The 16,464-nt window shown below is 36.0% G+C and overlaps 2 protein-coding genes across 9 annotated transcripts in view; one reads left to right on the forward strand and one right to left on the reverse strand.

Annotated features, from left to right (window-relative positions):
• LOC122551068 (neurobeachin) overlaps positions 1-16,464 on the forward strand; it is a 991,558-nt gene that overhangs the window by 624,260 nt on the left and 350,834 nt on the right. For 4 of the 5 annotated variants that reach the window (XM_087988254.1, XM_087988250.1, XM_087988251.1 and 1 more), the window contains 2 exons: positions 3,551-3,694; positions 7,402-7,538. In XM_087988254.1, coding sequence (XP_087844380.1) covers positions 3,551-3,694; positions 7,402-7,538 — 281 coding nt within the window. Of the gene's footprint in view, positions 1-3,550; positions 3,695-6,783; positions 6,925-7,401; positions 7,539-16,464 lie in introns of those variants that run through there. The other variant, XM_087988253.1, reaches the window with a different exon arrangement.
• Positions 4,258-12,310, reverse strand: LOC122547204 (putative nucleotidyltransferase MAB21L1). Of its 4 annotated transcripts, none has more exons than XR_006310915.2 (3): positions 6,281-6,544; positions 6,031-6,128; positions 4,258-5,524 (listed from the first exon to the last, which is right to left on the reverse strand). XR_006310915.2 is itself a non-coding variant. In XM_087988256.1 (3 exons), exon 1 carries the CDS (start codon positions 11,953-11,955, stop codon positions 10,876-10,878), a length of 1,080 nt encoding a protein of 359 aa, XP_087844382.1. In that variant the 5' UTR covers positions 11,956-12,310; the 3' UTR covers positions 4,279-5,524; positions 6,031-6,128; positions 10,690-10,875. The 4 variants fall into 4 exon arrangements, 2 of the variants coding, with proteins under 2 accessions (XP_087844382.1, XP_087844383.1); XM_087988256.1 differs by lacking the exon at positions 6,281-6,544 and adding an exon at positions 10,690-12,310 and having other exon boundaries at positions 4,279-5,524; XR_006310916.2 differs by lacking the exon at positions 6,281-6,544 and adding an exon at positions 6,559-6,686 and having other exon boundaries at positions 4,351-5,524.

Here is a 16,464-nt window from a genome sequence, read left to right on the forward strand (position 1 = left end):
CAACACCTGGTTATAGTCCAACAGGTTTATTTGGAGGTACAAGCTTTCGGAGCACATGGGTAGCTTGTGGAACAGGATCTCAAGACACCAATTAGAGCTAATAATTGTTGTAGAACACATACTAATTATGGAATTTATAACCGTGACATGATGCTCAATCTTTAAAACCCATGAATGAAGTATTACTTCAACAGGTCATGAATTGTTCTTAGAGGTTTAATGAAGAGAATGGGCATTGGGAAGGTGTTTCCATTGGCAGGAGAGACTAGGATCCAAGAGCATAGCCTTAGAGTAAAGGGAAAAGCCTTTAGAATGGAGATAAGGAGAAACTTCTTCAGCCAGAGAGTGATGAATCTTTGGAATTCATTGCCAAAGAAGGCTATGAAGGCCAGGTCATTGAGTATATTTAACACAGATATAAATGGTCAAGGGTGTCAAGGGTTATGGGGAGGAAACGGAAGAATGGGGTTGAGAAACTTATCAGCCATGATTGAATGGCAGAACGGACTTGATGGGCTGGGTGGCCTAATTTATGCTCCTATGTCTTACGGTTTTACATTACAGCTTTACAACTATCTTGGCAGCTCCGGTGTTGTCATCCACATTTCTTTTAGCATCAGAAACTTCTTTCAGGATATAGACCTATTTGACACTCAGAAGAGTTTCAATCATTCAATTATAAACTAAATTCTAATTTTAGAAAATAACATGATTTATTTGTACTAATTATCAGTACTACACACGTGTACTTTCAGGCATGTGTTGCACTAAGTGTTACATGCTTAGGAGGACTTCAGTTCCATAGCTCGCAAAGCTGTCCACTTTTGGAGTTTTGTTTTATCACATTTGGATGCTCTGCAGGTTCATTGATAGAGATTTTCTTCTGTGGTTGGTCACTAACTGCATTATCATTTTTTTGGACAGTTACCAGGATGCAAGAAGCAAACTGTAAAGACATTGGTATTTCATCATTTAGCAATTCCAATAAAAGAACTGGAATGCCACCCATTGTACTGATCATAACAGATGGATCCAAAGGTGTAACATGTAAAGGTTGAGAATATTTGTACATTATGCCAACATAACCCTGTTGTTGAGTTATTATCTTCTCAAGATACAATAAAGCAATTTGTAACTCCACTGGGATACAATATTATTAGTTATTTTTAATGTTCTTGCTTTTCTTCTTGGTCTGGTTCTCTCATAGTCCACTATCTTCAGTTCCATCTTTATTTTTTTCTTTCTCGAGGTAAATCTAATACATCTGGTTCATTTTCTTGGTTTGGTCTTTTTTTTCCACTGATCAAAGAGAGGCCTTTGGGCATAATAGTTCATAAGGTGCAGCAGTAACACTGATCAGATCATGTTCAGATCAACATTGCAGAAATTAGTGGTGCAAGGATGTTTCAGTTTCAATGGGGGGGCACATAAGTGTATTTAACAGTGCTCACTGCCAAACCTACCATTGTGGCAATTTCTGACCTGTAATGTTTCTGAATACCAAGTGCACAGAAAGAAACAATTTAACCTGTTCAGAACTGCCAAAGTATGGTCAGATTTTTTTTTACCATATATACTGATGGTTATTATGACAGATACATAGAAGGGATCACATAGTATTTGAAATAAATAGAATATTTCGAATGATTTGACAATTTGATCTTTTATGTTATGACGGAGTCTCAGGTTGGTTACTGTTCTGTAACTTTACACTTTGCATTCTTATTAAATTTGAACTATTTTGATTTGTTTTTGATCAAATTGTACCATTTTGAATCTGGTCTATCTGACTATCTGATGGATAGTCACCTTGTAAAATCCTGTGTGTGCTGGAAACATGAAATAACAATAAAAAAAATGTTTGGCATCTGTGGGTGGAGAAACAGTGTTAATGTTTCAGGCTATTGACTTATATCAGAGCTACAAAATTTTAATTATGTAACAGATTTAAAGAAGTACAGAAGGCAGGGAATGTGGGAGGAAGAAAGGAAAGACCAGAGGGACAGAAACCGAATCAGGGAGAGGCAGTCTGACAAATCAAAGTAGTTATCAACGTATCAACGTAGCCTTCCATCTCCACAGATGCTGATAGACCTGCTAAGTTTCAGGATATGTTGTATCTGTGTATTTATTTAATCCATAACTATTCAGTTTATTGCCTGCCATTTGTTAGCATATTGGCTGCCAGTCAACTTTAATTTTTCAAAAATAAAATTAACAAGGAGGATTCAATATGTAACGGATGACAATTTTATTCTGTATTGAACAAGTGTTGTTTTCCTGCAGTACTTCATAATACAACACTTTATTTTGAAGAGGCTGCAACACTGCAAATAAAATGAACCCCTGTGCCAATGATTTTGTTGTGTTCCAGGGATTCGACATTGGCGCGAAATCTGTGCCGCCCATACCATTGACGCCAAATCTCCTATCCTCGTGTATCTATAAGTAGAGAGTGGAACCTACTGGGGGAAAAATATGTAATTGGACGCTTTCATAAGACGAAACATCAGTTACATGGTAGACTCCAGATATTTTTATCCACAAGGTGGAGCTCAGAAATAAATTGTAGCAAGACGTTGCAATTTCCAAAGTAGCTTGAAGATAAGATAATTTCTGTTCGAACAAAATATTAACTATCCACCTTGATTCCAAAGCTGATTACTAATATGTTTGGCATTCCTTACCATTCAGTTCTTTCCAGTTCTTTCCAGTTCAAATACAACCTTGTGTCTCTGTCCACCTTTTCTGGATTGTGATTGACACATGAAAACGTAATTTCAAAAGCTCAGAGCCAGGCTGAATCCCCATAACTTCGACCTGAACCATGCCCCTCTGTCTCACTCTAAGGAATCAACTAACTAACATGATATACAATTTTATTTTGAACGTAACACGTTCTTTGATAAACCCCAAGGTGAGTGCTTAATAATAAAATCAAAATATTGCAGACGCTAGGAATCTGAAATGAAGGCAGAACGTGCTGGACAAATTCAGCAGATCTACCAGCGTCTGTGGAGAGAGGAACGGAGTTAACGTTTGAAGTCGAATTTGACTCTTCTCCCGAAATGTCTTAAAATTAAACTCGTTATAAATGTTATTAACCAGGTTTACGTGGATATCCTTTCATGCATCTATAAAATGTCAAAGGGAATTTTAAACAAATGTAAAACTTGTCTCAACATATGATGGATTGGTCATGCAGTACTCTTATTAAGATATTTTCAACACAATGTTAGTGTTCTTGTACATAGTTTGTTTATATATACATGCAGGTATATTATGTAAGTCGGAACCAGAAACGCGGTACAGTTGCTTGTTTTACGAATTGCAATTGTATTCTAACGCTCTAATGTGGAGTCCACAATCGGAAACTAAGTATTTTCAAAAAAAACATTCAAAAGTTTAAGACACTCGTCTTGGTTCTACAAAACAAAGGAAACATGTTTTTAACAGATGTATGTAAATTATTGAATACCTCTGTTAAAAGAGGAAATTAACAGGTATGCGTATGAGGAGGAGTTCTTTCAAAATATGATTCCTTTTGCAGGAGCAGAGGAGGATGTTATGAAGTCGAAGAAAACTTTCCGGACCCAGGCAATTGTGAATCAGAATGCGGAAACCGAGCTAATGTTAGAGGGCGATGACGATACTGTCAGTCTATTACAAGAAAAAGAGATCGACAATCTGGCAGGTAATCACCGGTAGAGAAAGAGGATGAGATGCCCTGTCTATTAAAATGAAGAACATTCCCCTACTGTATATACCTCTAAAATTCTACGTGCAAACGGAACCTCGTCAATACAGTGAAAGAAATGGATAGTTCAGGGAGAGGTTCATGTTTTGCTGCAGAATAGCCTCCACCAGACTGAAAAGGCGACCTGCCAATTTCCGAAACTCCAACAAGATCAATACAAATGCTGGCGCATTAACCATGATTACATTGTTCGTTTAGTTTCTGAAGATGCATTGCTATGATATGACAATAGAATATAATCCTATAGTTTTGAAAACTAGGAAGCTTAGAAAACAGATACGCACTGCTTACCGAGTAATGTGAAAGGTGGAAAATATAACGTTAATCATTTGTGTAAATGTTAATGTTGTGAATTGATTGAAACCCTTTCTTTTTCTGAAAGTAATTATATATTGTTTTCAGTTAATAAATTATAGGGTTTAAATAGGCCTGTTTAGAATATCGTATACTTCTGAAGTAAATGTCGTGTAGTTATTGTTATATTCAATACAGATGGATCGTCCTAGCTTCTGTGGGTTGATTGCAATTTGCATTACTATCCCTTTAAAAATTACATTTTGTTCACATTTATTCCAGCGCTTTTTTGTCTGCGAGTCTTTCTTTCCAGAGGCAAGTCACAAGTTTACTACATCAAACCTCTAAAGGAGGCACTTTATTCACTTGCATTTGCTTTACAAAATCTCTAAATTGAAATGTGACCTAATAATGAAGTGTAAGAGCTAATATCGCAGTAAATTGCTAACACTTTTTTTTTCAGAAGATTAACATCCACAAGTGATTGTATTGCTATTTGTTTAACCAAATATATTTCCTAATGTTACTATTTGGCTGAGAAAATTGATCTACTAATAGTTGTTTCAACTGATTTTTCATCATCATTAAACTTGTTTTTATTAAACAAATTCAAAACAAACAGTAAAATTAAACGACATGTTGTGCTTAATTGTAGCCTAATTCGATTTAGAATACCAGGCAAGCCTCATTACTAATACCAAGTGATTTAATGTGTCAGTTATATTCTGTGCATATTGTCAAAGGAATGATGGATATAAAATATCAAAAGTACAAACAAAATGTTTAAATTCTACTCAGATGTTTTTACTATAACTAGTTTTCAGAGTTTAAACGCACTAGACTAGTTTCAGTTCACAGTGAAACTTGCCTGTGAATTACATTTTATTTCTTTCGGTGCACCAAATATTTTCTGTTGGGCGAATGTTCAACTCGCCATATCATAGTCTTTTTGTTTTGATAATTCATCTGTTGCGTACCCGGGAAGACACATGTGAATCAGGTTATTGGTTTTCTCTGTTCTCTACGTTTTCACAGGGGCGGGGTTTTCCTCTCCTGCATTTTTACCCTCCTCATTGTAGACCAGCATGAAAGCCGCAGACCAAAGATTTTTTTTGTTCTCCTCTGGTATCTCTTCCCGCATGTGTCTCGGCTTCTAGCTTGAGTGATCTGTTTTGCCGAATAATCTATAGGTTTGGGTTTCTGTCATTTTCCTTGTTGCGTGACTACGTCTTTGCTCTTCTCGGATGGATCTCAATGTTTGCATTGCCTATCCAAATGTCACGATATTTACTTCGACCTTTCCCGATTTCAACACGTTTTTGTGTACTTCTAAATATAATCCGAAATCAGATAAACCTCTAGCTTTTCCCACTATTTCTTTTCTTTGTTAGTCGCTCCACGTTACCTAAATCCCGAGTTGTCAATACTTGTCATCTCCATCTTATTCTTCCATGTGCCCATCCCGTCGTTTATCTACGAATTTCACAGACAAATAGTGATATTGGTCAAGTATCAAACCAAGAATTCCCCTGCTGCAGTGCTATGTAATCGACGGTAAACATTACATGTTGTTATAATCTAGTTTTTATTTTGAATGGATGTAAACGTTAATTTCCATTTAAATTTCGATTTTAAATATCGAGCCTCACATCAACGTCTATTTCGTGGGTGTTACTGAGATTGAAGTAAATTTGCATGTCAACTAACTAATTACATACGAATTACATACTAACTAATTACACGTGGTCACAAAGTGGATGTTTTAGCAGCTTATCTTTTAAATATGACTGGAATATACATTGTGCAATAAACAAAGTATACATTCAGTCCATTAATGTGAGCTGACCATTAATATGAACTGTAGCTTTGAAACCATTCAAATAAAAACAGCTAAACTGTATTTCTGTAAAAAGGACAGAAAACATTTACAGAGACCAACTGCAAAAAGACAGTTGCCATACACATTTTAAGGAATTAACCTTTCGTAAAATCAGGCCAGAACAGGTCCCATTCGACGGTATCTCCAACTTCGTTCAAATTAAATTCTGATAGCAGACTGTTTTACTCCCGGCGATATCTAAACAAACAAAAACAGTTTCATAGTTGATTCAGTCTCAGATGTTTGAGTGTGTGCTTATTTGAGTACTGTTTTATGCAAACATTTTAATATTGGATCCTAATTATGAAGCCACTATCCCATGAGAGATTAAAACGTAATCCCTTTTTTACCGCTGTACTGGATTAACCTCAAATTGTCCCAGTCTTCCTCTAATTCCCTCCAGGCAACTGTACAATGTTTATATCCTCTCCAAATGTTCTGCAGTTAAGGTTCTATCCTATGTATTTAGTGTTTTGGAAAGCGCCCTCCCTTCGAAAAGAAACGAACATCGATAAATTCTCAACATTTTATCTGAATTAGTAAACATCTCTTCTGGGAGATCTAAAACCAAGAGCTTCGTGCGGTGCTTTCTCCGAGCACAAAAGAGGGGAGCTTTGGGAATACACACCAAATCCACTTGTAATCTTGCAACAATATCGAACATAATTGGTTGAGCAACCCAGATTAAGATTGATGAGAGATTAAAGGAGCAGTTCAGTGTAGTGATCGATAGAATATACCAACTGTAAAGATTTGGAGTTCGGCTAGTTGTGGCAGAAATTTATAATATGGAGACGACAGTACTCAGCATCCAGATGATGGTATTTCACGTGATGATGGTCAGCTGACTGAGATCAGAAATGTCCCAAGAAAACTTTAGATGTATTTAGATTGTAGAGTAAACGCCGAAATAGACCCTATGTATCATTCCATTTTCAGTGATCAAAATATTTGAAGATGTTATTTGAAAACTAGCAACGCATTTTACTAACGTGTAAGCGCGTTCTGTGTAATACAAATGTTGATTTGTTTTCTATACTGTGCAGTGCGTTTTGAGATTTTTGGGACGTATAAAAACGATGGGTTCTATTTTTCCACGTTATTTCAAAGTTAATCTATAAAGGGCGTTCAAATCAATGAAATGTATTGTGGAACTGATATGTTTGAAGATCTTGCTCAGAAAATCCATACACGTACAGTTATCTAATGAGCTGTCATAGTGATATCTCAGGAAGTATCAATAAGTTTTTTTTTAGTTTATGTGCATTCATGATAATACTGTGCTTGCTAAGTAATGTTCCATTAAGTCCATGATTAAATGTGAATATTAGTGCACAGTGCATTAAGAGTTTTCCGAAGTGATTGCGGTAAATCGATTTCGTCAAAATATTACATTGAAAATGGCCTGTGTGTTTGGAATAATGTTGCCCGCTAAAATCTACAAAATAAAAATTTGCATATTCACTTGCAGGGCCTGTTGTCCTAAGTACTCCAGCTCAGTTAATCGCACCAGTAGTCGTTGCTAAAGGAACCTTGTCTATCACCACTACAGAAATCTATTTTGAAGTAGACGAGGATGACCAAGGGTTTAAAAAAATCGACCCAAAAGTAAGTTATTTTTTATCTGTTTACATCAAAACTATCGTGTGTGTATATGTAGTTAAGTCGCATTCCTCTATCATATTCAATTACACTTTTACTAAATAGTGAAGTACAATATTCATGCATGGAAAGAATACTGACTTTGAAAACTTCAAGTACAATTTACAGAAATATTACTGAAATCCATGTTTTTTTTTGCTCATATAAAATGACGTTTTGATAAATTACATTGAATTACAGGAAGTCATTTTTGTACTAGTCTTATATTGTTAGCGCGTTTAGGAAAATACTATAAATGATCTACAATTACCTCAATTTTCGTTATAAGATTAGAATTGCTAAGAAATATTTCTGTAATCTTAGTTGAATAAAAGGGCATACTTCGAAACAGAAAAGGAAAACGAGTATTTTGCGATTTGTGCTAATTCCAATAGTTGTGCATTTCTGAAAATCTCACTGTAAGGTGTAATTTTTAAAGAAAAGTTCTCCCTATTTTATTTCTGTCCCATTAATATTATACGTGTTGACCGAAGAAACTCGGCCTAACTAATATTTATGTTCAATAAAATTGATCGACCCGCATCTTGCAGCCATGTCAGATTCACATCTTAAAAAATAACCTTGCCTATAAACAACGTTTGTGGCCGAGTCGGTTTCACAGTTGTGTGCCTTGGGCTGTAGTAATAAATCCATGTTATGTAGAGACCAGTGGGATCATATTGTAAAATGTAATACTGAAGGTATTCTCACTTTAAATTATATCGTTGTATGTATTGATCACGTGTTCGAGTCCCCTTTCAAAATATTCTCGAAGTTCTGCATGCGTGTCAGTGTACGTGATATTCAGTACAACAAACAGACGTCAAAAAGTGTTTGATATCTGCATCTCTTGAGACTCGTTTATTTAAAGTAGCCGATACGTTTTGATGAGGTTTAAATGAATAAAACTGGCAGGACTAAAGACGGGAGTTGATCTTTAACCTAGTCTATCCGGGCCCACAAAATGTTGATGGCTTTTTCAAACCACGATATTTAGGCCTTGGCCCCGTTTTATTGCAGCTGTTGTCTAGCAGTTCAAATATTTACAATGTTGCAGTATCCTAAACAAAGTTGCGAGGACCAAATGGACATAACGGTAGTTGGTATTTGACTTAGTTAAGATTTATAAGTTTAGGTTGGTATAACATTTTGAAACTAATATCTAAGTATAATTAAATAAATATAACCATCTCTTATGGACTTTCTTTTTAACGCTTAGCTTGACCTCTCTATCGCGATTTTATCCTGTTCCCATAAACTTGATTTACGCTTATAATATGCCGAGCTATTCATGAAACACCCAGCAGCAAATCTGGACAAAACCCTCAACATTCAAATAATAACACAGCTTAAGTTAATCAGCAAAGAATACTAATGGTTTGTTCCCAAATGTCATATACTTGTTTTCACCATGGTGTACACAAAGTAACGCATAGCAGGACAATTTGGGTTTATTTCACCCACTAACTTTCGGACTTAGTGACGGGCACTTATTAATGCTATAATTTTTACTATGTCTTTTCGTTTCTTTATCCATGTTATAGTTATTATATTGGTTTGATTTGGTTGCAATTTGCATTTACATTGAGAAAGTCTAATCGGTGTTGAGAAATCAGTTCATTTCATCTTCGTCTGCGTATTACCAGCATTGTATTTTCTTTCCGTTCTTGCATGAAAACGTAGTAATTAACTGCGGTAGTTGTCTTTATTTTGAAGCAATTGTTACAGGGGTATGCTTATCTGGGTATTACAAGAAAGTTAACTTGATAGAACAACTTATAGTTTCATAAGGGGCTAATGACGTGTTGCATAAAGATTCCTTATTAGCGAAAATTCGTCTAAAATATATGGGTATATATTTATAGTTTTGAATATTTGAAAAAGGGCCTATTGCATATGCTCATTGCTCAAATTCCATAAAATCCTAATCAGTTTCTTTGCAAGTTTATTTTTAATAGGATGGGAGCAATTTTGATACAGATGCGAAATAGTCTGCAGTTTACATTAAGACAATACTGTTTTCTTCGACTCGTCTTAGTATGTCTGTTCATGTTCTGCATTCGGAGTTTGTATTTCCAATGTATTTTTCGTAAAGCTGAGAGCCTAGAATATCCAGAAAAGATTAAGCGGTTTTACGGCACTCATTCAATACTAATATCCGGACATTTAAAATACACTGAGACAACAAAAATACACCAGTATGTTGACAAGTTTGCTGCCCTTTGATGTTAAAATATTCGCCATAAGGTTTCATATGTAAACATGTTAAACGCCCGTTTAAGTCAGCTCCCTCATTATTTAATGAATAAATTGAAGATTGTACAAATTGAGTATGATGTCCAGACTTGTCTACGCCTTATTCTAAATTGCTTGACTAAACAATAAATTCCAGTACAATTTAAATGCAATAATAGGTTTTGATAAAATAAAATGTACGTGTTTTTGTGAAAATCCATTGCTTGTCATGCCTCTTCCAAAGAGTATTTCCATAAACATAACCCGATTATGTTAATTCCTAATTTTGTTTATAAGTGCATTTATAACAATTTCTTAAAACTATAGTATTTGTTTTATGTTATCGATCTCAAAACAATAACTACGTTTCTACAGGGTATTTATACTGGTTTGTGGCATTTTGTACCTTTTGTCATTCGGCGATTTAAAAAAATTAATTAACCTATGTTTGCATTGTAAATATTATCGAGACTGGCAAAAGTGATTAGTCTTTGACTTCAATTACAGAATATTTGACTTTTAAGTAATTAATTACAAACTGCAAGCAGTGAGAATTTTGATGATTGCTTTTATTAATTTCAAATTAAATATTTTCAGCAACAGGAATTTCAAAATGTTCTTTGTCACAAAATGTTCTAATCCAGTGTCTTCCAAGTGCATATTTTCAGTATTTTCTCCAGTATTCGATATTCAAGCATTATGTATACGCAACGTTCAGATTTCCATTTGGATATAGTTTAAATAACAATTCAAGTAATGTTGGAATGAGTAATAAAGGAATGAACAAGCAAAAATCTGAAACGACTACTGTCGCCAGAATGTAAACTTTTGCATTCGACAGATCAGATAGCAATAAATTTCAATTATATTTATCTACAAATACCTTGATGGTAATGTCTTCTTCTAGCAAAAACATGTCCAGCAGTATCCAAAAAGATGGAACCAGTCAGCTTGTTCGTCTAAGAATTCACGGTACACAAAACATCAACAGCCACAACTGAACGACAAATGCAAGTTTTAATATGTAACAAAATAAAAACCACTTATTAAATATTGTAAGCGTTCACTTTCAAAGTTTTTCTAAGCTTTTGGGATTGGTGAGTATCTCCCTCGCGAGGCGCCAGGTTTGTTTTGCTGCATTTTCCAAAGCGGTATGTGGTTTGCCCTGAAATAAATCTAGATTGGGTAAGAAATAATGTGGACATCTGCGACACTGAAGGCAGGAGATGAGCTGCAGTAAGATCCCGTTTAGGCGATCTCCCAAACATGACTCGTCCCAGTCTGATTCCCTGGGATGTTTCTCACATTCATAGGAAACCAGAGTTTTCATATGGTAGTTATTGAGAGGCTGTCCAGGCAGTTCAAGGTGCCGGTCGCGTAAAGTTTTGAGAACGGATAGGCATTTCTTCCGACAGCCCCCGAGCAGAAGCCTGTTCTCGGCCTCGGCAAACTGTAAAACCCAAGCATCGCTCTCTGCTGAGCTCTGTTTGCCGGAAAGGGAATAACACTCTTTGGAGAGCAGGTTGAATCCCTCGGCCTTGACCTCCGCCACCCGGTTCGGTCCAGGCCAGGGGATATGAGGCAATGGCCAGTGTGCCGCGCTCCTCGGCCAAATCCCAGTACACTTGAAAGCGGGAGTGATCTGCACGATGTATCGGTCCCTGATCCGGAGTTTCACCTCACTGGTATCAGCCACCATCTTCACCACGTCTCGGTAACTACATTTGTCCACAGCCTGAGCCACCAGTGTTTGAAACCTGGAGCGGATCTTACGCGCTGAGAGATATCCCGAAGCCGTAATGAATTCCACCCACAGAGACATACTCCTCTTGCGACCGTCGCTTAGCTTTAGCACGGCGCAGCCAGGTAAGGAGCCGTCGTCCACGAAGTTGAATACTCCCATCTGGTTTAGGTAGAGGACCACCTCGAACTCGGTAGGTGAAATTACCTCCAACCCTTCGAAGCGGCTGTCGATCTCGTTGAGAGAGCTGATAAACCGGGGCTCCTGCACTTCCACTTCCTTGAGTACGTCTGACACCACTTTGCATACTTCTCTGATGGTCTTGGCTATAGCGGCCTTCCGAGCTTGACATTTCTCATTATAGTACTTGTTTAGATGGTAGACTAGTTTGGCTTGGGCAGCTATCATATTGGGGCAGAGATCCGGGTTGTACACCGGAGTCTCGCAATAGGCTGACGGATCCAATGCGGCCGGTTTTACAGGCGCCAACTTCAGAGAAATAAACTCAGCAATAAAAATAAGTGCTGCAATTAAAAAAAAATGACACTTGGATCAGTGTTAATCTCAAAGGGTAGCGTTCATAATAAAATCTGGATGGCAGCGATAGTAGACACTGAACACTGCAATATTAGCAGCAACTTCTCGTTTGTTTGTTTTTCTCTTTCGCTTCCTTGCGCGTTCGTGTTCTCTCTCTCTCTCTCTCTCTCTCTAAGTTGTCAAGAAGCAGATCAAGTGTATTCCAGCCTGTGCTTCTGAAGCTGCTGATCAGTTTGGAGGAGCACAGATGCTCTGTGGAGTGTAAAATATAAGGCAGGGCCGGGCGTCGGCATCCAATCGCTCTTGGGCTCGTCATTGCCTGCCATTAAATAGAGCTAATTAATCCTAGCATTTATAAAGAAACTCCAAGTGGCTGCCTGAGACGAAGGGGGAATGTCCAAAAAAAAGCGCAATCGGATTGTCAGAGGAATACTTGATTTTTGTGTATGTTGTGGATATTGTTGGACAGAGAAGCTGTTCGGTAATATACAAATAAATGCTGTATTTGATAGCCAGCTGATCTATTAGCCCTCTCGTTTTACTAGTTTAGGCAGTGTTTACAATTATGAGGTGTTTGTATAGGCAGGTGTTAATGGCTTGTTTTGGCTGTAGGTTTTCGTCACTTTCAAAGAAGAAAGTCGGTTTCAGCGAAGCCCTTTATTTGATTGTCAGATAGCATCCCCAAGCCAGTCTTCGGAAGGTCTCAGCTCAACAATCTTGTGCTTCATTTTAGTGACGTCTCATAGTCAAACGTTTCTTTATTTGCAACGAACAGTTTGGTTAATAAACGGCATTTATTTTAATAAAAATGGGCTATGAAACATTACTTTTAAAGCATTAAAAGGTTACGGTCTTAAAACCGCTTTAAAGGAACATTAGCCCATCAGTCTCCCGGAAAACTGATCTGAAATAAAAAAAACTTTGAAATCTGTCAGCGAAGTACCATGGGTTTATTGTGCATTTTGGTGAATAGTTTGTTATTATTTGTGCAGAAGTTTCAAATCATTATTTCATCTTTCAGATTTACAAATGGTCTATTTTTCTTTTAAGCGATGCCGTTTTCTGGAGCTCTTGCAATTGGATATTTGCTGTTTAGTGCATTGTAAACCGTGACTGTCATTGCTCGCAATTAGAGGCTGCTAACGGTATGATAAAAGGAGATAATTACGTACCACAAAATGGGACTGCATTACAGGATATGTCACTTTTTGTAAAGCAAAGTTAACAACCTGTTTAGTTCGTTGTGGCGAGAAGTATAGCAGATGAATGCATGTTGATAACTCACCATAATTGACGTAGATTGACCACGAACTGAGCTAGAATTCCTGAATTGTAGGTCAGCTCACCAAAATCATTGGTGGAGCTGCTTGGCAAAACCCTTTCAATGTTGGCGCTGCTTAAAATGAAGGCACATACATCATGCCGTTTACAAACGTGGTTTGCTTATTAACACTTCCTTATGTGAAAGGACAGTTTCAAGATACGAAGTTCATTTTTGATTACCTGTGTAGATTAAAGAGATTTCAAGTTAACGTGTATGAAAACCTAATCATAGTCGGCGTTTCTTTCATTACAAAATCAGTACGTTATTTAATTAAGTTGAATATTTGAAAGAGAACAGCCGATTTAGTATCAATTGGAGTTGGAGCAGTTTTTTGTAACGTTTGTCGGTTTTTTTTTAAATTGGATATCGTTCGATGTGAAATCATATTTTCTTACAAACGTTGTGCTGGCGCATGATAGCACAGCTATCTACATTTCATATCGAGACGATCTTGATCGTTCTTAATTAACTGTTAGATTCTGAATTAAATAAAACATCTGACAATGGAGTCAGATTGCAAGCTCCGAATCGGCCAGATTGAGAAAGCTTTATATCATGTTTTTTGGCTGCTCCTGTTTTCTTTTGAATCGAAGAAGGCATTAAACGATGGATCGAAATGCGAAATAAATATACTCATGATCGTATTACGTGGTAGATGAGCATAAGTTTCTAAGAATTCCTGTTTTTTTTCTGACAATTATACGTAGAATTTTCAATGTGCGTCATCTTCGTGAAAGTAGCGTAAATTCTTAAAATTGTTTTTCAACAACTTGGCACATAGATTTTACAATCACAGTTAGAATGGCAAACAGTAAGTGCTACATAATATAACCCGAATATCTGGTTTGGTGCCTTAAAACTGTATATGATTGAAAGTGAATGGGATTTAAATGTAACAAATATTTTGCTAGTGTACCACAATATGCAGATATATAGATCTTTTAATATTAGTCTCCTAGCCCACAGAGACTATATCAAATGTATTGAGACTGTATTAAAAATGAAATTACATCATACTATACTTAGAGAAATACAGCTGGTTTGGAAAATGCAAAATTTGATTAAGTTTGCTGGAAGCCAATGATCCAAGCAGTGAAAGATGAAACATGTTGCTAGTCATTTTGCTTTCTAATGAGAAATAAAGGCAGGCATGTAACTGAGGCAAACTAAATTCCACATTGTTTGTTTGTTCTAATCAGTGGCAGATAAAATTAAATTGACTCCTTATTTAGACGTATGCATTTGTAACTCTTAATATCATACTTATTTAGTTAACACTTACACTGCTGACAGATCCAGAGAAAAATCACTCCCTCTAATCTGGCTGTCACTTGAGCTTTTAACACATTGCTAAGGAACAATGACATGATAGCAAAATTGCCCAAATATCAGAGGAAGCTTGATAGCTATGTTAAAATATAAATTAAAAGTTACCCATTCTCCTCATGTTCTGTTACCCAATTCCTCCTCCTTCTATATCTCTTTCCATTCTGTCACCCTTTGATTCGCTTGAAATTAAAGAATGTCAAAATAATCAGTTTAAATTATTCTATATCAGTCATTTTTAAAAATTTATCATTTTACTTTCCTACTTTCCTTTGCGAGGTCCAATATCCATTTTAGATGTGGGATTCCCATTGGAAAAAGCTGGTCATCTGTTGCCTAAAACTGTCTCCATTGTAGATTTTCTGTCAGAACCACAAAAATAAACTTGCAATTTTTAAAGCACTTTAATGAATCAAACCAGAAATGACTTTTGCAGGATAAGTTACCTTGTCTGTGGAATCACTGTGAATTAGACCTGAATTACATTTCAGATTGAATCTAATACAATATAACTTGCAATAAATCACCAAGATACATTGCTAACATGTTTTAAAAGGAATTTAACAATGGCTCCATTATTTAAAATATAAGTTATAAACAGTCTTAAATGGCTGTAGTTCACAAGTTAGCAAAGAACTATTTCACTAATGGTGTCATAGCATTGATTATTGGCTATGTGAATCACGATAACTGTTTATTTTGTACCGTTGTTCTGTAGCGTAGTTCATATGAAAAGAGTTTAGCAAAAAACAGAAACAAAATTTAAGATTTGAGTTTTCTTTTTAAATTTCTTTTAGTCATGGCCACCTTTTTAGAATGTAAAATATTGGTTAATTTAAATCAAACAATGACTTACAAACTCAATCATTATGAAAAAGTGGACACATGCTCAGTGTAGATGGTAGTTAATCTTAAAGTTAAATTTTTCTGTATTCCATTTGCCTTGCTATAGTATACAAATTTTGGTCTCTAGGTTAGGAACATAGATCATAGACAATTACATTATAGAACTGAATCCAATAGCAATTACATCATTACAGTGATTGTTTCAAACAATTTCCAAGCCATCACCTTTAAAATAAGTCTTCTGTTTCAAAAAACCTTTCATGATCATTTTAATTTTAAGATAATATATGTACAATATAATAGACTTTGTAATATTGTGCACAAGAATGCAAGTATATCTTTGAACCAAAATTTCAAGTTAAAATCCCTCAATCAAGGAAATAAACAATTCCTATTTCACAATTTGAATGTTTGCTGTTTAAGAGTGCAATCACACACCATCTTTATCATCATAACAAAGGAGTTTTCAGTTTTCCATGATGCTAAATGTAATATGCAAGCAAGGTCAATCTGATCAACACACCCAGCACCTAGTGGTTTGCAATTTATACAACAGATCATAGATAGCAATATAAATTCATATTCTATGATTCACTTGCAAGGGTAAAGTAGAGCTGAAAAGATGAGGGAGAAATAGAAATGTTCTCTCTTCCTTGGGATCTATCATGGAAAAAAATACGAAAAGTCCTCTTAGTCTCTCCAGGAATTAAAAATAACTGTTGCACACACATGTTATAATGTTACATGCATACCAAGACACAGTCAAAAGTCCTCAATAAGTCACAAGTTAGTTGCTTCTAAATTTTGAGATTTCATATCAGTTGTAAGGGTGTGATGGAGTTGTTGTTAGTTTGTTCATAGGCTGTGGGCCCTGCTGGCTAGTC

The sequence above is a fragment of the Chiloscyllium plagiosum genome, unplaced genomic scaffold (assembly GCF_037043375.1).
Source record: "Chiloscyllium plagiosum isolate Xiang-an unplaced genomic scaffold, Cpla_swu_hap1 HiC_scaffold_6, whole genome shotgun sequence".
Lineage (NCBI taxonomy): Eukaryota > Metazoa > Chordata > Chondrichthyes > Orectolobiformes > Hemiscylliidae > Chiloscyllium > Chiloscyllium plagiosum.

Excerpts from the sequence above, each read along its gene's own strand:
- LOC122547204 (XM_087988256.1), bottom strand. The coding sequence starts at position 11,955 with ATGATAGCTGCCCAAGCCAAACTAGTCTACCATCTAAACAAGTACTAT.